The following is a 21,968-nucleotide window of genomic DNA, read 5'->3' as shown; positions in this document are numbered from 1 at the left end:
ATGCTTCTTGTATGTTCCTATGGTAACTTAAACCAAGAGATTGAAGTATTTAATTTAAGAACAATGCAAATTAATTATCCAACTTAATCTGCCCTGAGAAGCATTCTAGTTCCAGTTATTGAATTCTCTGGGGTCATAATTTTAATTCCAAGGTTTTTGGCCACTTTTAGGGGTAAAATTGTTTTGGTTGGCCTAGTTTATTATGGTAGTTTCAGAGACTAACAAAAGTCTTGTACCTCCTCGCTCCATTAGAAATTGCAGTGTTTAGTAGCTGATACTAGGGCTTGCCATAATGCACAGTAAAAATACACATACTAAGGCAAAAAGAAAATAGTATTTCATGGAAGCAATCCAAGCTAGAGAGGCAGACTTCTGGAGAATTTTCTTTGCAAAATTAAATAGAAGATTTTATTTCTAGTGTATGTGAAATATGAAACTGAAAGTGCTAACTAGATGTATAAAACTACCTTTTCCCAATGCATGTGTGAATTTTAGTAAATATCAGAAAAATTTTGTCAGTAATTAGTCTGTTTTAAAAAAATTAATGTGACTCAATAGAGTTGCTAAAATTGATGAGACCATATTGATAAAAATTTTTTTCTCATTAAAATGTTATTTATGATAGATGTATTGTAACAGGGTTTGGGTTGTCAGATCTGTCGTGGTCTTTACTTGTTACATAGAGTGCTTGTGCAGTGAAAGGGCATGCATTCCTGACTGAATTTGGCTGCCATTAGGAGTTAGAGTGGTAGTAATGAAGGACAGCAAGAGGATTAGCTTTATATGCTCAGCTCTTGCCTTGGTACATGTCTTTCTCTTCCATTATTCATGTGATTAATTTTTCTATATGGGAAATGCTCTATGTGATACTTGTAGTTGCCAAACTTTGTGACATTGTCATTTGAGTGTTACTGAAATTGAAAAGATGTTAAGATCTGAAAATGTCAGTTCATCTCAATTGGAACAAAGTCATGGAAGAACAGTTTGTTTAGACTCATATTACAGCCACATGTTGGATAAGCAGAGATGAAGCTGCCTAGACCAGTCAGGACTGATTTTCTGGTAAAACCAAGACTAGTGGAAGCCAACCCCAAGAAAACCTTGGTTTAGAGAAAGGTGAGGAGTTAGAACAGCAACATGTATGAGCAAAAGCAGAAAAATTCAATAAGCAAGAAGGGAAACTAGGACCTCTGCTTTTCTGTGTTTCTATGCATTTTAGGATAGCTATTTCAATATGCATTAGCTTTACAATTTTCAAATACTTTGGTGTTCAAGATCTCATTTTTTCCCTTACAAAAAGATCTATCTTTCTGTAATTTCTTGTTAAAGAGACTCAGAGAAGCTATGTATTTGCTGAAAAAATCTCTACTCATTAATGACGCATGGTATTAGAGCCTGTGTTCTGTCTGATCCTAGTTTCAGTGTCCATCATGCCTTTGTCTCTGAGCTCTTGAGGGCAGGAACTATGCTTTTTGATCTTTGTATCCCTAGTACCAAGCGTAGTGCCCAGCACATGGTTGGTGCTTGATAAATGTTTTAAAATGAATACAAAATAACCTGAAAGATTTAATTTAAGCAGAGTTTTGGCCTAACAAGTAGGGCTCCTAGATACATTACTGTAGTTTTGGTGTGCATACTGAGAAAGAAAATCCTTGATCTAGGAACAGTGGTATAATATTTTCAAAGTAACCAACTGTATAGTCACAGCAGATCAGAATCTTATTTTATAATCTCTGGAAAATCTTTTAAAAATATAAAACATCCCCCCAAATCTTTTTTAATTTAAACCACTTAAACAGGTAATTTATATCATTTAGATTATTTGGGTTTATTTGCTTATTCATGTCGTTGAATTTTAAGTTAACCGTTTTTTTTTCCTTTACTCAACAGAAATTTAGTGTGTGTGAACTCTTTGTAAAGCGTGTTTTAATAGTTAACCTGTAATATAGGTTGCATGCATTCTAAAGGTTACTTAAGGTTAAATCTGGTAAATTGCAAAGGAGTTACTACTATCCAGTTTAGTCAAGTGAGGTCTTGATCTGTTGGTTTGATAAGCAAAACCTTTCTAGATACATGATCTCTTTTGGAGCTAGAGGTAGTTCAGTGTAAGCACCACATATATCAGTATGTGAAACTTTACCATCTTTGATTGGCAATAATTTTGTTTAAATGTATAAAGATTGTAGTTTTTCATTAAGAACCATTTTCTTTCTCAAGCTTCAAAATGTCAAGGCTTTTTCAAGCACATATGAACTATACTCAATGTAAATTCAAATATTTCAGAAAATGTCAAACCTATGTGCATTTTTACATTAAAATACTTGAGTTAGGCTTGGAAAAAGTTTAATCAAGAAAATAGACGACCTATTTTTGTTCATATACTGTCAGCTACTTCTTGTCTATGTCTTTCATGTGTCCTTGACTTCTTGCCCAAGAGGGATTTACAACTGCTTAAGGAACATCTTTGAAATGGCAAATGATTAACTCTGAAGTTATTTGAAGTATGGGTATAATATTTGGTTAATTTCATTTGAAGTCATTTAGTTCAGCATTTGAAATGAAAGAAACAAAACAGAATGATATTGTGAAACTACTAAGTTACTTAATATATTAAATTTTTAGTGTAAGTGTTAGCCTAAGAGACCCAAAACTTTCTTTTAAATTGCTTTTTACTGTTTTTAGTGTACAGGCAAGTCACTTTGATTAGCAGAAAGAGAAGGTCTCAATAAGGCCATTTAACCTTTTCTTATTTCTAGCCATATGTATTACTTTAAGCCATGTTTCCTTTTTTTTGTTGTCTGTTTAAACATTATCCAGTCAATTAAAATAAGCATTAAAAGTGATGAAGTTACTTAAAATAAATAGGTCGTTCTTATTTAAAAGATACTTTTGGTTTAAATGAATCACCCATTTTGAGGTACCTGCTTTTCTTTGTTAATGTAGTTCCTAACATGTTTTAAAATCTTGACTGACCGTTGGTAGATTCTAGTTTCAGTTCTAAATTCCCTCTTCGGTTTTGTCTGTTCAGGCAACAGGCTCACTGACATTGCCAAGTAATTGTCTCTAATTTAATGAGTTAATTAGTTAACTGTCTCCTGCAGAAGTCAAGTACTGACTCCTTGTGGCTGAGAAAATTTCTGTTTTTCCCTCTGAGCTATGCACTTTATCTTTCAGTTAAAATCAAGTTAAAATAGACTAGGAGAGTTGGGGAAAACACTAGCAAAATACCTCAGGGTAAATGATTCTCTGGCATCATTTATAACCCCAGGTACTGGCAGAGCCTGTTTCGAGACATGTCAGCAAAAGCATTTGTTTTCCTTGTTGGATACTGTGTCCTTGGTGGTTTGTGCTAAGGCTTCTCTATTTTCTGATAGCTTTAAAGTCAGAATGTTGTGAAATCCTGGTAATTGAGTAAGTACAGTATACTTTGTGTGTGTGTGTGTGTGTGTGTGTGTGTGTGTGTGTGTGTGTGTGTGTCTAGTGGTGATAGTCCTGGAAATCAAATTCAGATATTAGTATTATGTATTAGACACCTCTGGCAAAAAGAAATGGACAGTTAGTTGCCATATTCTGTTAATAACTAATTCTGAAATGTTTTCATATTGTTTCTTTTGAAAGTTAATGCCTGATAATTAAAGAAAGAAAGCAGAGAAAGGGCATAGCTCACGTGGTAGAGTGCTTGCTTAGCATCCACAAGGTCTTGGGTTCAATCCCAGAACCTCCTCTAAATAAATAAATAAGTAAGTAAGCCTAATTACCTCCCCCAACAAAAAATAAAAAATAAATTTAAAAAAAAGAAAGAAAGAAAACAACACTCAAACAATTGTGAAGAGAGAGAACAAAGATCAATGTAACCTATCTCTTGTATTTTCTTATTTTGTATTTAGTTCTTTTTTTTCCCATTCTTCTTTCTCAATACTTTTTTTAAATTGAAGTATAATATATTTTTTTCAATTGATTTGCAATGTTGTGTTAGATTCTGGTGTACAGCATAGTGATTCAGTTATACAAATATATACTTCTCATATTTTTTGTTAAAGGTAGTTACAAGATATTGAAGACATTGAATGTAGTTCCCTGTGTATTTAGTTCTTAATTCTTTTAAATTTTTTTACAGGAGTCAGGTCCAGGTCTCTTTGTCAAAGAATATGAGCATTTTTATGATTTTTTATATGTGATATATATGTATATTTGTGTATATATACATATATATTGCTGAATTACTTTTTTAAAGGAGTGAATTTGAAAAATCAAGATGTACAGAACAATATAAATAGTATATCATCATTTGTATAAAAAGAAATGGATAATAATATTCATACATATACTTGTATGTATATATTAGTATATATATATATCTCATGTATGTAATTGTTTATGTGCAGAGCATCTATGGAAGGATATACAAGAAATTGATTGCCTCTGGAGTGAGGAACTGAATGACAGGGGATAGAGGTGGGAGGAAGACTTCACTGTATATCCTTTTGAATTTTGAATAGCATGAATTAACATTATTAAAATCATAAATAAAATAAAAAGCCATTAGCAATGGGTAAAAGAACCCATTGTTTTTTTATTTTCATTCCCACTGCCTTGGTTCAGGCCTCAATCTCTTTCACCTGGATCTTTGCAGTGGCCACTACTTGGTCTCCCTGCCCCGCTGCAGTTTATCTCTTCTCCAGTCCATCTTCAGATTGCTACCAGAGCACAGGACAGATCATCTCTTCTCTCCTAAAATTTTTAGTGGTATCCTGTGGTCCACAGGAGAAGGTTCAGACTATTCAGTTTAGCATTCCAGGTCTTCCACTATCTGGTCTCAGACTGCCTTTTCAGCTTCACTTTCTTCTACATGTCTTTGTATACCCTCTCTTTATTACCATTTCTTACTCCAACTAACTTTCTGCTTCCCTGCAAAAAAGAAAATTTTTTTTTTAATTTCTGTATTTGTTCATTTTTTTTTAGCCTGAAATACTCTTTCTCTCCATTTGCAATTGAAATTGTATTTTATTTTCAATACTTATTCTGAATGTTACCTTCTTTTTCCTCCTGCCAACCCCTTCCCGCCTGTCCTCAGAATGAATCTGTCTTTTTTGGTTCCCACTGTATGTTTTGCATACCTTTGTTTGGCACTCATTCTTGTTAGTGGTTCACTTGTCAGCCTCTTTAAATTCTATTTTTAGACTTCCTTGTGTTGATCTTTCTTTCCAGTTGCAATAGTCTCCCTGACATTGTGCCTTTCCCTACTCCTGCCTGTCCTTAACTCTGGTGGTTTTCCTCTCCTGGTAAACATATCAGATTATGTTATACACTGAAGAATGAGGAGAAGAAGCAACTGACTAGAATTGGTTGAATCCACTCAGTATCAATACCATACAGTTTACTTTTGTTTATCCTATGTTTGCATGCCAATTGTTTTGAAATGTCAAAGATTATTTAGTTTTCATTTTATAGATGTGTGATATTATCTAGAAGCCTGGGAGGAGAATGGCTTTGTTGAAGGACTCACTGCAACTTAGTGCTAGAGCCAGGATATAAACCCAGGACCCTTTAAGAAATGACTTTATGTAAGGGTGATACTACTTGGGGGCTTTTGGTAGTACTAGCTAGTAAAAATATGTCCACCTTTGAGTTACTTCTTCTGCAGGCTGATGGAGCATTCGCTGTGATAGCCTCTGTGTTGTTTTTCAGAATAAAACAAAGGAAACTTTTTTAAGTTTGATTTTCTCCTCATTGAAAGAGCTGGTGACTTGTTTAGATTCACAAATGGGGACATTTGAAATGCTTAACCAAAAGCAAACCAATAGTCTTTTGCTCTGATCGTTTCCATCCTTATCTAGTTTCCCAGAAGCAACCTATTGTAACTCTTAGCTATTCATTTTGGTATTTCCCTTCATATTTCTAATACTGCTATTTCTAGACATTATTGACTTTCTATTACAGCAGTTGGGGATTTAACTTCTTTATACTACTTCCTCTCCCATTTTTCTCCCTCTGTTCTTTTTTAGTATATTTATAATTGTTATTAAATCAATATTTAGTATCTACATTATTATGACTATAAATACATTTTATTTTGAGCCATCATATATTATAATATTTCCTATTTTTATACCACAAATACTTATTCATAAATTACTCTTTTTATAGAGTTGAAAATTACCTCACTTTTCATTTACTTAGTGATTTGTGTACCTAATACTAATTCATTAGCAGATATTTACTGAGTGCCTATCACATGCCACGTATTGTTCTTGGTGCTTGGGCTATATCAGTGAACGAACTAGACAAAGATTCCTTCTTCTGTGATATTTACGTTCTAGTTGGGAGACAGATAATAAACATAATAAAGAAGTAAAATATTTAGTATGTTAGAAGGTGATAGGTGCCAAGCGGAAAAAAAAGCTGAGCACTATGGGGGAGTGCTAATACAAATACAGGTGTGGGTGGTAATACTAAACAGGGTGATAAAGAGTAGGTCTCATTGAGGAGATGACATTCGAGCAAAGATTAAACTCTTCCCAGTGTTATTTTATACATAGCCAAATGCCTTGGATAACCTGACATTCCATTTTTCTACTGACTTGCCCTCTTGGAGCCCTCTGGTTGCCCCAGCCAGGACTGGGACTCTGGAGGCCTGCAGCACAGTTATCCTGTGATTTCCCTTGGCTACTTTACTGGGTTGGTTCATCTGTTTCCCGGATCCTCCATCTTTCCCTAATTTGGTTCATGCTCTTTTTTTAATGGAGCAAGTTCTATAGTTTCCTGAGAAAGGGTACGTAAAGGGAGAATAGAATATTGAGAACATGGATCTCTCAGATCTTACAATTGATTGAAAGTTTGGCTCAAGTTAGAAATCATTTCTCTTAGAATTTTCAAGGCCTTACTGCATTGTCTTCAGGCTTCCAATGTTTCTATTGAGGAAACACTGATACCCATGATTCATAATTCTTTATGCATGACCTGTTTTTTTCTCTCAGAAAACTTTTAAGATTTTCTCTTTATTCTGATGTTCTGTAATTTTATGATGATGGGCCAGGCCCTGATGTGGGTTTCTGTTTTGGTTTAATTTATTGTGCTTGGCACTTGATGAGCCCTTATAGTCCTCAATTCTGGGAAATTTTCCTATGTTGCTACTTTGATAGTTAACTAAAGTAGCTAAATTGATCAACTGCAACCTAAAGAGAAGGTCTTTAGTTGTTCATGTTTGGTCATGCCAGAGTACATAAAACCCTTAAAATATTGAGTGAGGCATTTATATGATAGGCAGGTATTATTATTTTATTCTCTAAAATTACCGACAAAAAAGGCAGAATTTTTTTTGTTTCTTTTTTTCCAGCTACTGGAACTTATACAACGAATACCTGTGATGGAAGGTCTTGTTTGTTATGCTTTTTTCATTCATTTCACTTTTAAGGTTTGGCAGGATATGTCCCCACCCCCACCCCTGACTCTTGTAGGCAAGAAGCCTCTGGGAGTCTACAGATGTTATCTTCTCACTTTTGGGTCTTATGCACCTTGGCTGCCCTTTCATTTTTCTTCATCTTTCTCATTTTTCTTCATATATACATATGAATATATGTATATATACACATGTATATACATACATTTAATTGAGATAAAAGTCACATAACATAAAATTCACCATTTTAAAATACACAAGTCAGTGTTTTTTAGTTTATTCACAATGTTGTGTGGCTATCACCACTATCTAATTCCAGAACATTTTCATCACCCCCAAAGAAAAACCCCTATGTGTTAAAGCAGTTACTGTCCATTCCTCCTCCTCCCAGCTCCTGGTGACGGCTCTTCTACTTTCTGACACTATGGATTTGCCTGTTGTGGACATTCCATTTGAATGAGGTCATATATATAGTACATGGCCTTTTGTGTGGTTTCTTAACTTATGATGTATTCAAGGGGCATCCATGTTGTAACATGTATCAGTACATTACTAGTGTTCTTAAATCAGGCTCTGGGTGTCTAATTCTTGACTATCCAGGGAAAAATTCTGCATTTCTTATCCTTATTTTGATTTTTGATACTGGCTTTTAATTTATCTTTTCATAAAACATGTGTTGACTACAAAATGACATTGAATAATTTTAATTTTAAGTACACATTATTTATTTTTTAGTATGCCAGTACTGAGGTCGATGGAGAACGTTACATGACCCCGGAAGACTTTGTCCAGCGCTATCTTGGACTGTATAATGATCCAAATAGCAATCCGAAGATTGTGCAGCTCTTGGCAGGAGTAGCCGATCAAACCAAGGATGGGTAAGAACCTTTATGTTTTTAAAAAACTAATGTCTTTCAATATCTTATTTAAAAAAACAGGAAAACTATAAGTTTACCCATGACCATCTGGAATTTTAATGTTAATAAACTGTATCTTTTCTTAGAAATTAAAAAAACTGTTACTTACTGCTATTATCAAGTATACTAGTGCTTCTTCCTTTTTTGTTTTTTTGAAAAAAAAAGTATGCAAAACCCATATTTTATATTGAGTAATCTAACAGAATGGTTTTCAGATAATTAAGTGTGTTTCATTCATTCATTCAATAAATATTGAGTACCTACTGTATTTTAGCCATTGTTCTAAGTGCTAGAATTCCATCAGTGAATAAACCACAGAAAAACAATAAACAACCTTTAGAAGTAAATTATAATTATTAGGAGGTTATAACTGCTATGAGGAAAAATAAATCAGAGAAGAATTTGGAGAGTGGTATTTATTCATTTATCTGTCCACTTATTTATCTGACAAATATTTATTGAACAACCACCATTTGCCAGGTTCTGTTGGGCATTAGAAATACAAACAAATCAGCTTCCTGGCCTAGTGAAAAAGAGGATGGGTAAACAAAGAAAAGAAACTAATACTTTGGGAATAAGGTGCGATAGTAGAAGCATATGAAACATACAAAGGACACCCAAGAAAGCATGGTTAAGTCTGTTTTGGGTGGTCAGGAAGACATCTTAGAAGAGATGATGCTTGAGTGAAATCTGGCAAGACAGAAAGGAGCTTACTGGCGATTGGACAAATATGAGAATTTGAGGAAAGGGAATAACAGTGACGTGAGACATCAAGGGGCATGTGCATGTCTGTGTCCCACAGTGGGGAGATTGTGTTATAAGTACTTTGGTGTGACTATGGCATTACTTGGTTAATTGTCAGAGTTGTGGTTGGAATGTAGTGTGGGACCTTGTGTGTCAAGCTTTGACTGTCTCCTGTAGGCTTGTGACTCTCAGACTTGGAGGTATTTTTAGCCTAGGAGTGTATGAGTGTGTGCAGTAACAGAAATTACAAGGTGCATCTTACTAGAGTGTCAGTTTACTCAAATCAAGGGGGAAAAGCATTTTTGTATTAAAATCAAATATGACTGTATAGTGAAGAGAATGGAATATTGTTATAAACCAGTATAGTATAAACCCTCTTTCATATTAGTAGTTTTGCTATAGGACCTCAGTTATACTCAGTTATGCTTTCTGAAGCACGTGATACCTGATGATCAAGTATTTGGTCCTTTTAACTCTTGGAGTGTTAGAAAAACACACTTTGGAGGTCAGAGATGCCACCTGTGGTCAGTTCAAAGCCCTCAGCTCTCATTACAGGGATAAAGGATGACTAGAACCATGTAACTAGCTATTGAATTTTTTCATCTAGTTTGACCACTTTAAATATGCATTGTGGCAGAGACAATGAAATGTCCTGGTTCTAGAGGTAGCTGCATTTCATGGATAAGCAGAATGAATCCAAAATAAATGAACTTGTCAGTTTGTGCACCTTGCTTTGTGAGTTCTAAGCTATAGTCCCAGGCCTCCAAGGGCCCAGTTTCTTTCTTCTACCTGTAGAGGTGCTTTTGTGAAAAAAAATAAGGAGTCTTCAAAAGTTATTTCCATTACCACAGATATGATCAGATTTTACAAAAAAATGGTAGTTTAAAGTAAGACAAGACATGGATGCAGTGAAATCCGTTTAGAAGGCTGTTTTAATAAAGTTGAAGTATTGGTTTCTAAGTTCTTTGAATCCAGGGTTATTGTATTCATTTGTATTTTCCCATAGAATTTAGCACAGTGCTTGAAATTTACTATGAGTATTTTGTGTCTTGGAAAGATTTTATGTAATTTATCAATGGCAGGTATTGGGGAACTTGTATGCATTTTGTATCCAGTCTGTTAAAAAAAAGTCAAATCAGCTGCTAAGTTACTATGGACTATTCAGTCGTTGGATCTCTCAATACTGATTAGGCAGTAAGACACTTTAAAATTAATTATATCTAATCAGAATTCCTTCTTCAGAATTATTAAAGCTCTTTCAGAAACTTTCAGAGTATTTATTGTCATTAATTTGGTCTGAGACTTGCTTTCAGAGTATCCATATCTTTTCAAATGCTTCCTTTTGTGACTGACTGCTCTGGTCCATCTCAATAGTGTATCTTATTTGGAACTTCATGTGGTTCTTCCAGTCAGCTGTGTTGTCAAAGCGTGGTCAAGTGGAATCAAGTCTTGCCAGAGTAGAAAAGATCAAAAATGAGTTTTGGCTAGTAAAGAGTCAAACAGTGTTGAATAGTGTTTACTTAAAAACAAACTAACTTGTTTCTCTTTTTAAAAGGTAAATCTGTTCTACCTCAAATTTTAGACACTTCTTAAACTTTCTTTTCTCCCTCTCTCTTTGGAATAAGTCAGACTGAGATTGGGAAGTCTAATTTGTAGAGTTAGGTCATAAAATTGTTAAATATATAATGCATGTTTATGAAACATATACATTATTTCTAAAAGCAGAGAAAGGTGGAATTTTGTAGAAACACAGTGATTCTTAACCTCCTGTTCATGGATGGTCTTCAGAGTTTCCTGAATTTGCTGAAAGATAATGCAAAATGAGTGAATTTGTGTCTGCATTTTTCTGGGAAGAAATCACAAGTTTTCAAAAAGGGTCTATAGCTTCAAAAAGGTTAAATATCATTATTAAAGTTTCTTCAGTACTTTTAATTAAAGAGAATCAAAGGCTTTTATAAAGTTTAAGTTATTTCAAGGAGCCAGCCCTTCCTCATTTAACATTTAAGGAAATGAACTCCAGCAAGGTTGATTGACTTGCCCAGTAACACAAGATTAGTTCTCTTAATTTTTAGTCCATTTTTCTTGTAATCACTTAAAAAAGTTATCTTTTCTCCATTGTTCTTTTTCACACCCCTTTACCCAGGGCAGTGGTGAAAAGTTAAAATAGTTCAGGTGGTACATTTTTTTTCCATCCCCAAGAGATATTCCTTGGTTCTACTGTAATTTTTTGATAATGAGTCCTATAGATATATAACTTGAGATAGCATCGCATAATATTGTTTATAATTACCCCAGACCAAATCTGAATTAATAGAATTAGCATAAACAAGTTTGAGTGTTTTAGTTAAACGTAGGGAAAAGCAGGTTTAGAAGTGGTCGACATCATGCCCCTTTTATGCTCTGCCCCATCCTCCATGTTTTCTTAGCATGTAAACTGCCCCCCTTTCCCTTCTTCCCCCTCCTTTTCCTCCAACAGATACTAAAATAAGCAGGAGTGTTTTGATACTGGTGCTTGCTATGGAGAGCCATGGAGATGTAGCATTATATAATATAAATAGCATGATGGGTTGTCTAAAAGTAAAGCCATTAGCCGAGCATTATTTGTGAGATTGTGGCTTGAACTTTGAAGTTCTGGCTGTATAATGAAAAGCAAAATGATTTTGTGCATTAAATGCAGATCTCAGGGACTATTATTGTGTGATTTAATCCAAAATATTTATACAGGTGCTTGTTTGAAACTGTAACTTCTAGAACCATCATTTCTATATTTAGCTGTAGTTAGAATTTCATCTGGAGGCTCTGTTCTATAGTGTGGAAAACAATAGTTTTCCTTTCTTTTTTAAAAGTGTTTTCCTTTAATATTCTACATGCATATAGAAGAACCTTTTATGAAGAAATCTTGGTTGTTACAAAAATGATAAAATTAACATTAATCTTTTAAAAATTTACTAGTTTTCATTCAGTAACCTAAAAGGAACTTTGCAAAAAAATTTTTAAACTTCAGTTTCATAAAATATATTATTTCAAAGTTCTAAAATGAGTACATATTTTTTGTAAAAAGTCACACAGCAGTTAGAGTAAAAAGTGAAGGTGCCCCCTCATTCCCATTAAAAGAAAACAAACTAATAAAGTATGAAGTAGGCAATAATTTCTTCACTCCACTTTTAGTGGCTTGTGGTTTGCCTTTGTTCTGCTGAAATCTTTATAAGGCCTTTTTATCTATAGAGGAATCCATGACAGGATAAAGAAAAAAGAGCATTAAAAATGGTTCTGGAAAATGTTTGTTTTATGTTAGCACATAAGCAAGACTATTTCTTGCTTTCTGAAAAGCATCGTTACTCAATAATGTGGTAGAAAATGCCTGTGGGCTAAAAGTAGATTAGGAGCTTATCAGAGAGACTAAGTGGCCTACCTCCCTCCTCTTCCTCCCAATACTTTATTATGAAAATTTTCAAACATTCAGGAAAGTTGGGAGAATTTTACAGTGAACACCCATGTATCCACCACATATATTCCACCATTAACATCTTCCTATACTTCCTTTTCAGGTATCTATCCCTCTATCAGTCAATCCATCTTATATTTTTACACATTTTAAAGTAAATTGCAGACATTGTGATACATTCTCCTTAAATATTTCAACATGCATATTATTAACTGTATTTCAGTATTTGTTTTGAGTTTTTTCCTTACATACAGGGAAAAATAAAAATCTTAAAGCTACATTTGCTGAGTTTTGACAAATGTGTACACCTGCGTAACCTCAGGTGACATTATATTCTACTGTATTAAAATATATATAACATAAAATTTACCATTTAAACCATTTTTAAGTGAATAGTTCAGTGACATTAAGTACATTCACATTGTTGGACTACTCTTACCACTATTCACTTCTAGAACTGTTTCCCTTCTTCCCATACTGAAATGCCATACTCATGAAACGAGTTCCCATTCTCCCCTAACACCCAACCCCTGGTAACCCCTGTTCTACCTTTTGTCTCTATGGGTTTGTTCTGGGAACTTCATATCAGTGGAATAATACAATAATTTGCCCTTTTGCATCTGGTTTGTTTCACTTAGCATGATGTTTTTAAAGATTCATTCATGTTGCAGCATGTATCAGAATTTCGTTCCTTTTTAAGTCTGAATAATATAAAGTGACTTATTTTTAAGTTGCTGATGCTTTTGTGTTTCTTAATTGACTTTTCTTTTTTCAAATAAATCACTCTATATAACAAGGGTAACTCTTGCGTATTGAGGGTTTAACACTGAGTATTCCCCTAATACCTTCTTATAATAATGATCTACTTCCTTTAGATACCTTTTCTCATTTTCAACTGTAACTTTAAATTTGGGGTTGGGGGCAGGATGGTGTACACTGAAATTGAAGGCAGGAGTTGAGAGTCTTTGACTTGGCTCACCGAATTGTTGAATGTCTTTGAGCACATCACTTAACGTCTTTGGACTTTCTAAGGGTCCTTCTGACACTAAATTGCATGAATACATGATTTGCCTTTTTTAATATACTGGGAGATTAAAATGTAGATATTTAATAAAGTCCATGGAATTTATATTCTAAACAAAGGACTACATAGTTGGAAACCTACACAACAAGGGTCTCTGATCTGCAGGAGCAGTATAGATAACTGACCAGTCCCCGTTCCTCTGAAGAAGGGAGCTTCTGCTGGACTCCAGGAAGCTGGTGCTATTTGGAACTAGAAACCTATTGCCCAAGCTTGCAGTTTATCAAGAGAAACCAGAAAACTGGATATTTACATGAAATCTTATCATTTCCTAATGTTGGCAACTAATGCTTTGCATGCTAAGGAAAACATGTGGGCCAAATTCAGCCTACCAGCCAACCATTTGCTAGTTAAGGAAAAAGTCTTTGACCTCTCCTCATACATACAGAAAGTTTTACTACTGAGCATGAAATGTGATTTAAAGCTGTATATTCTGTACTTCAGGGTAATTATATTTTTGATGTCTAATTCCTGAGACTTGTTTTGGAAAAACCAAGATGTTATGCATTTCCCCTGCTCTGTAATCAGTCTAGCTACTTCTAATATTTATTTTTTAAATTGCTGTTATAAGCAGAAGAAACAATGCTAATTATTCACTATAAAAATAAAAATTTCAAACATTTCTGAATTATATAATGTAGAAAGTAAAGGTCTACCCTAACTTCTCCCCTGGATCACTATTGTATTTGTGTTATACATTCTTGTATTTTAGATCATACCATACTGTTGATCTTTAGTTTTGTTCAGAGTTTAAAACCACATATTGATCATTCCTTCTTAGGAGTATGTGGATAATCATGATGATGCCTGATATATTGTTACTTCATTTGCTTTTACTACCCTAAAATTTGTGTGCTAATAACCATACTTTTGAGTTTACTGTATTTTTTAGTAATACATAATGCATAAGGTGTATTGTGACATGTGACCTAATGAACAGTTTTGATTTTTGGATTGTTTCTCCCAGGATTAATTAGACACTCAAGCTCCTAATGTTACTAAGGATTCTTCATCATGGTCACCGTGAGGACATAGTCTTCAGTGTCTTGAATACCACCACCACAAAGCCTTTCTCATCATTGCTTTGGATATAATGTAATCTTTGTAATCTAAACATATTTCAAGGTGCTTTAAGTAATAGAAAATGTAATTTTGAATATGAAATATGTCTTAGATGAATGAGGGCATAAAATGAAGTGTAAAATGTAGTCATTTTCTTAATACTGTATTGGAAAACATATGTCTCTAAACAGTCACATATTCTAAATGGAGTTTATTCAAGAATAGTTATGAGTTCCTACCCCGATTCAAGCCTGTGCTTTGAAAAGCATACCTTCTGGCGGGGAATTAGACTTTAAACAATAAGTTACACAATTATTTTAATAAGAATTTTGTGAGGGGCACTAAAGAAGTACAGTGTATTGCTATAAGGGTGTGAAGGGGATATGCAGTCATCTGGGGGCTCTAAGATGATTCTCTTGAGGAAATGATATTTGAGCTGAGCTGTGTAAAACTGGGTGGAAATTAAATGGACAGAAGTTTGGAAATAGTGCAATTATTCCAAGGAAAATGAATTGCTGAATGATGGCCCTGAGTGGAAGGAGCATGGATTGTTCTAGGAGCTTCAAATGAGTGGGCTGGAGTGCAGAGAGCAGGGAGGAGGTGTGCAGAGATCAGATCCTGTGGGCCTAGAAGCTACATTAAGAATTAGGTCTGTTCCTTGGATGGGGTGACTGTAAGTACATTGTCCAAATCAGACCATTTGAAGATTAAAGGTATATGTGTTTCATATATATTTAGTAGTTTATACACACGCACACACACACACACACACATTTGCATATAATTACTTGGATGTATACTGTTACTTGGATACCAGTCACTTATCAGTAGCAACAACATGATAAGAAATATTTGCAGTGAGAATATGGAAGATGTCTCTAAACAAGCATTTGCCAGGTCCATGAAATCATTGAAGGCAATTTCAGTGTAATTTTGGCCACTGGCTAATTTCACAAATAAGTTTTAGTTTTTGTCCTTTTTGTTTCGATTTTTCCTTTAAAAATGGACCTTTCAGAGATTTGTAAAACAGAGACTAGTATAATGAATTCAAGATACTTATCACCCACTTTTAATAATTATTAAAATAATATTAAATTTGTTTCATTTATACCTCCACCCACTCCTCCATCCCCCGGATTATTTTGAAGCAAATTCTGGATGACATATTTCATCTGTCAATATCTCAGTGTGTATTTCTGAAAGATAAGAAAAATTACCAGAAACAAAACAAAATCTCAAAAACATTGATGTCTTAATGTCATCAAGTATTTGTGTTATATCAGTATTTTCATTTCCTAATTTTCTTATAAACTAAAAAAAATTATTTTTGTTACTCTGCTTGAATTAGAATCCAAATAAGATCTGTATCTTGTAATTAATTGCTTTGTTACTCTTTAATGAGGTTCTCCTCCATATTGTCTTTAAAGGTTTTTTTAAAAAATTTTTTGGCAACTACGGAACGTTTGCCTTGTAGTTTCCTACAGTCTGTATTCTTGCTGATTGTGTTTCTGTGGTACTAACATGTTCCTTTGTCCTTTGTGTTTTCTGTAAATTGTCACATATCTAAAGTGGTGGTTCTCAGTGTGGTGGATGCTATTGGCATCTAGTGGGTAGAGGTCAGTGGTGCTCCTAAACATGGTACAGTGCACAGGAGGCCCCCACGACAGAGAGTTATCCAGCTTAAAATGGTACTATTGAGTGCCAAGTTTTAGAACTATGACCTAGAGACTCAATCAAGTTAAGTTTATTTTTGGTCTAGTTTCTCCCTTTTAGGGGATGTTGATTATTGCTCAGGTCCATTAACGTGTCAGGGGTTCACAAAAGGGTAATATTCTAATTCTGTCATTCCTTCTTTCTTTATTATCTGGAATGCCTCTATAAAGAGAAACTTTCCTTTATCAGTTATTTCACTACCCTGAGCTACAGATCATACAGTAAAGACAGGTTACAGCCAATAATATTTTATATTTTTTTCCAGGTTGATCTCCTATCAAGAGTTTTTGGCATTTGAATCTGTTTTATGTGCTCCAGATTCCATGTTCATGGTGGCTTTCCAATTGTTTGACAAGAGTGGAAATGGAGAGGTGACATTTGGTAAGAAAAAAAAAAGATTATATAGTTAAGTGAAGTTAGTGAGGCTGATTCAGTCTTTAATTGCCAGATTTAGTAACTGCATATAGATTGTTGCTTATCTAAGAGTTAGTCAATAAGTGAAGTATTAATTTCCTAAAAGGCTTTATATAGATGCAATTATAATGGGTTTTTTTTTTCAAAGCATTAGAAAAAATGCAAAAATTTCAAAAAAAAAAAATTAAGGAATCTAGGAGTGTTGTTGCTTCAGCTCATTGAGTCTCTGACATTTTCACATTCCTAAAGTAGGTGGTGTAAAATTTCTTGTTCTGGGCCAGCCTGGGCAAAATTTTTTATGAAATAGACTGAACAACATGGAGTAATGATCTCATTTTTTAAGGGAGTTTTGGGTAGAGAGTCCAGAGCTTCTCTTCAGCATCTTTGGAAAATTGCTGCTATGTCATTTTCACACCCAAGAATGGAACTGAAGAAGACAGTAAAGGCAAGAATAGTTAGCATTCTCTGAACCCCCATTTTAGATGATCAGTTTTAGGAAACAAGGCTAGAATATTAACCTTGCCATCTGAATGGGATGTAGAAATGTATTTGAATCCTTCGATAGGCGCATAATCTAGCACACTGCGGATGTCTCAAAGCATATAAACTAGGATTTCTATTTGTAGCCATGTATAGCTTTTTAAAGAGGCTTATTCACAGAAATTAGTATGTACTTAGTAAGAATATCAGCTAATTTTTTCTGCAGTAGGCTTTTCAATAAAAATAATGTAGTGTTTTCAAGGACCTGGAGCACTCTTCCCTTTTTTTTTTGTATTTGTATTTGTGTGTGTGTGGTAAAACAGCACCAAACATAAACCTTAGCAGCTTAACCATTTGTAAGTGTACAGTTAAGTATATTCACCTCGTCATGAAACAGATATCTAGAACTTTTTCATCTTCTAAAACTGGACTTGAGCCACTTTTGTGATATGAATTGGCATCAATATGTGGTAGAGAAACTCTTGAAAATCAGGCTTCCTCTGAGCCAGCCGGTGCTGAGTATTCTCTGTAGTGTTTGTTATAAAACAAATACCCTCTAGTTAAGAAAGGAGGAAGAAGTATCACTGCTACAGTAAGAACGGTGAGAAAGTATAGGTATTTGAAAACACCAGTGGTGCCTTTGCTGTTACCTTAGTGGTTGTAGTGTGTTCTAGCTTGGCATTTTTCCTTCCTTCTGCCCACTGACCCTGTTGTCTTCTGTGTAAGAAGATTTTCCCGAATAAATACCTACACAGAGCTCTTTAGGTTTCTGCAAGTATCTTGGCATTTTCCCTACTTTGGAGCAAGCTCTGGCCATTCTGCCTCTTAAAGAATATTGACTTTCCTTAGAAACACCTGGATTTTATAGTGTAAAGCATAAAACCTGTATCTTTTTGTCATTCAGTATTAACCCTATCCTGCTAAAAATGCTGCATTTTCTGTTTTCACTAGGTATCACACATGCTCATATGTCTACTTCCAAATGTGGTGCAGAAATGCTTGGCAAATAGCTTTATATAAGTATCTGCATCAGTGACACTGCACCTGTGCACCTATCATGTGCCCACTGTTGATGAATTAGATTTCCCAAAACCAAATACTAATTTACTTTGTCCCCTTTACCTTGGTATCATGATTCTTTGTATCTCCTCCATTTGATTGCTTTTCCCAATTTCTATTTTTATATATTATTTTGTGGGGAGGGTAATTAGGTTTATTTATTTATTTTTTTATGGAGGAACTGGGGATTGAACCCAGGACCTTGTTCATGCTAGACACACACTCTACCGCTAAGCTATACCCTTCACTTCCAATTTCTATTTTTAAGAATAAGTCACTCAAGTCAGTTCATCCAACAGACTAACAATAGAGACTCATGCTATTGTTGATCAGTAGATTACAATATGTAGGAAGTAGCTGAGTGATTTATACACACCGTATTATTTCATACAAGTGAAAGCTTGTTATTAGATTACAGCTTTAGCATTTTATAGATCTTTTGTTTTTCCTTCAATGATTTATGAGTTAGAATTTCAAGAAAATAGGATTAAAAGCAAAACAAATCAGTTTTAGTTTTTATAGCATCTGGCATGAACTGAAGAACTTATAAACCATCCAGAATCCTTCACTCTTCTGCTCCATAGTCTAGAGCTAGGAAGATTCTTACGGAATAAGATAAGGTTGAACCCCCTTTCAACATTGTTCCTGTGGTCCCTGGCCAACTGGATGATTCTCTTGATGGTACTCCTGGTGCTCACCTATTTCCTGGGGACCTTGACCATTTCCCCTTCCTGTCCTACCTCCTTAATTTTGATGCTCCATTTTTAGACAAAATTTCTTAACTAAAGTGAAAAGAATCATAATGAAGGAAAGTTTAATTTTATATTTTTAAGAAAAGAAGAAAAGCATTGAGACTGCTACAAATGCCATTTAACAAGATTTCTAAGGCCCACTCATTTCAGGCTGTATCAAGACTACAGAATTTCAGCATAAGGAAATAATTAACTTGGAATTTATATTTATAGGATTTTGGATCTGTGATAAAGGTCAGTTTTCATGTTTGTACCCACTTAATGAAAAGAATTGCTTATTGCCTTACGTTTTCTAGTTTGGAGCTTATATAAAGTATAGTTTTTTCTTGTGCACATCAGGAGAGAAAGGCAGGAGAGAAAATTGGATGCAAGGTGTAATGGAGTGGGGAAGGACTATTATGCCATCGGTATATGTCATGGACTAGGATGATGATGTTATCTGTATACTTGTAAATTGCTTTTATCTATACTTTTATTTTTTTAGATATGCTTTTTGTAGACATCATATTGTATACTTAAATTGTGTGCATTGTTGCAAGTGTTTATATAAACAGCAGTGTTGAACAACATTTACTTGAATGCTGGACAAGTTTTTTTTTTTTTTTTTTTATTAGAGATGCCTTTGCTCTGGGGGAGAGGACTTACATTGAGACCTTGATAATCCATTTCAGAATGTATAAGCTCAAAAGAGAGGGCTCTGGAGTTTTTAAAAGAGTGAATAAAATCACTAGTTGTTTCTTCTTTGGTGTTCTTTTAATAAAACTTTTAATGCATGCTGTGGATGATTACTTAATGGCTTGTGTATCTGTTACTGACTGGTGGCATGAGCCTTGTAGGGGCCATTGCATGACTGGTGTGTGCTAGATATAGTATAAACTTGCCTTGGTCTCACTGTTGTTCACTAGTATACTGGATATTCTGCTCAACAGAATTAGGTTGAGGTAACCTAGATAACCAGCTATTCTACATTGTGTTGTCAATAGTTGTCATGCCTTTGTCCCAATTTAAAAAAAAAAAAAAGCTTATTGCTTTAACAAGGATGTAATCATTCTAAAAAAAAACAAACAAACACACTTATCTGTTAACTAATAAATGAATATAAAACATTATATATTCTAAATTTTCTATTAAAAATCTCATCAACATGTGTTTGAAAGTGTTTGCCCGAGAATGGGAACTCTGAAGGAAACTTTTCCAGAGCACATCTTTACCCCTTGATTGTGGAACCCTCAAAAAGTAAAGATTCCTTTTGATCTTGTACTGTGTTTGACCATCATTATGTATCACAAATAAAAATGTGTTCCATATGCGCCTCTAAAATAAACTCTTTTTCCCTAAAGGGAATAACAGATTGGGATGTTCTAGGCATGACCACTGCTTTTGTTAAAAGATTCAGGAGATGTAAGTCTAGATATAAAAAATGTCATATTCTCTCTCAGTGGAAACAAAGGTATAGACATGGAATAATGTGAAATTCTAATGATAAATACCTAGTTTAATTTTGTAAGAATTAGAGCTTCACTTGGGTGTTCAAATTAAATCAGGAAGATTTTGTGAGACTCCTTTCAGATATTGCAGAGGTCATGTTAATACTCAAAGCCATTAGAGTAGCTTAGGGTTTGAGGTAAAAAGAGGACATGGTGTTACTTTGTTTTTATGCCATTTGGTGATAGACTGTTGAAGCATCTAGCTTCTATAGTAATAGACGCTCTTTAAATGTAAACTTATCTTTCCTGAGAAATGGACCTTTACAGATATTTGGCAGCAGGACTACTCTCTTGACTGATTGTACAGTAGTCCCTTTTGGAGGTAGGTAAAGGGTTAATAGAAATACTTTCCCTCTGGAAAACAGAGGAGGTCACACAGGAAACTAATGACCCACCTGGAAGTAGAACCTAGAAGTCTGGCCTGATTTGCTGTGTTGGCTGGGACAACTTCTACAAGTTCCTGTTGTTGATCTTTTTGTTGTTGTTGTTTGTTTTCCTTTGTTTTCTTTTTTGGTCTCTTAGTTGTTCCTCTTCTTTCCCCCCAAGTTTTCCTTCACTGAGAAACTCTACTTCCACAAGTCTTGCCACTGTTTTTGTTCAGTTATATGCAAGGATTTTCATTGTTCGTGGTGAGAGTCCTTCTACAAGCCTCTCTGACTTCACTTTAAGAACCGTGCAGGTGAAATTCAGTTATTGAGGACCTTTTTTTCCCTGACAGTAAAAATGTTTGGTCTCAAGCCTGTAAGCTGGAAGCAGTGGCTCCTGCTGGGCTGGAATCCTTGGAATCAGGATGTCGTTGGGCTGATGGTAGGTGGGCTGTGTCACAGGGCTGATGGCTTGTATACCTACAGGAGGAGTTCTCTGGCCACACCGTTGGTACAGCAGCTCCTTCCAGGCTCATTCATGGAGCAGGCATGGCGGCAGTCTTGGAGAAGAGTGCCAGCCCCGGTCAGAGGTAATTTTGTACTGCAGAAAGGTGAACAAGACCAGTAGGAAGCTCCCATAGGGACCAGGGGAGGGATGAGGGTGGATGAGATGGGGAGACACAGCGTGGGCTGCTGGGGAAATTAAAACCTCTGTTAAGACATATTTACATAATATATATGCTTCGGGGTATATTTCATCTAGTCCAATCATCATAAGTGACTGATACAGCTAAAGTGACTAATGTTATTTGTCTGTGAACATTTTTACCTAATCACAGTTGTCACCATTATCTGCCCTCCTGACAAGTCATTGTGCTCCTCTCCTTTAAGTAAAGAGAACATAATGACAGGCTACTTTTGTATCTGGCCCCGAATCCCTTTTCAAAGGAATTATAAACCATCTCTTTCATAAGCAGGAAGTGAAAAAGTGGTCTATTGTTTTCCATATGTCAGAAAACGAATGGATTCCTATTTCCCTTACAGTGCCAA

General features: G+C 34.8%; 1 protein-coding gene across 2 annotated transcripts in view; it reads left to right on the top strand.

Moving 5' to 3' along the window:
• The window catches only part of SLC25A12 (solute carrier family 25 member 12), a 79,251-nt gene that overhangs the window by 9,015 nt on the left and 48,268 nt on the right, over positions 1–21,968 (top strand). Inside the window, exons 3-4 of one of the 2 annotated variants that reach the window (XM_006195326.2) lie at positions 8,135–8,277; positions 16,627–16,742. In XM_006195326.2, the coding sequence (XP_006195388.1) occupies positions 8,135–8,277; positions 16,627–16,742 (259 nt within the window). Of the gene's footprint in view, positions 1–8,134; positions 8,278–16,626; positions 16,743–21,404; positions 21,509–21,968 lie in introns of those variants that run through there. The other variant, XM_014568260.2, reaches the window with a different exon arrangement.

The sequence above is a fragment of the Camelus ferus genome, chromosome 5 (genome assembly GCF_009834535.1).
Source record: "Camelus ferus isolate YT-003-E chromosome 5, BCGSAC_Cfer_1.0, whole genome shotgun sequence".
In the NCBI taxonomy this organism is placed as follows: Eukaryota; Metazoa; Chordata; class Mammalia; order Artiodactyla; family Camelidae; genus Camelus; species Camelus ferus.
The sequence above is the reverse complement of the archived record's forward strand: the minus strand, read 5'-3'. Positions and strand labels throughout refer to the sequence as shown.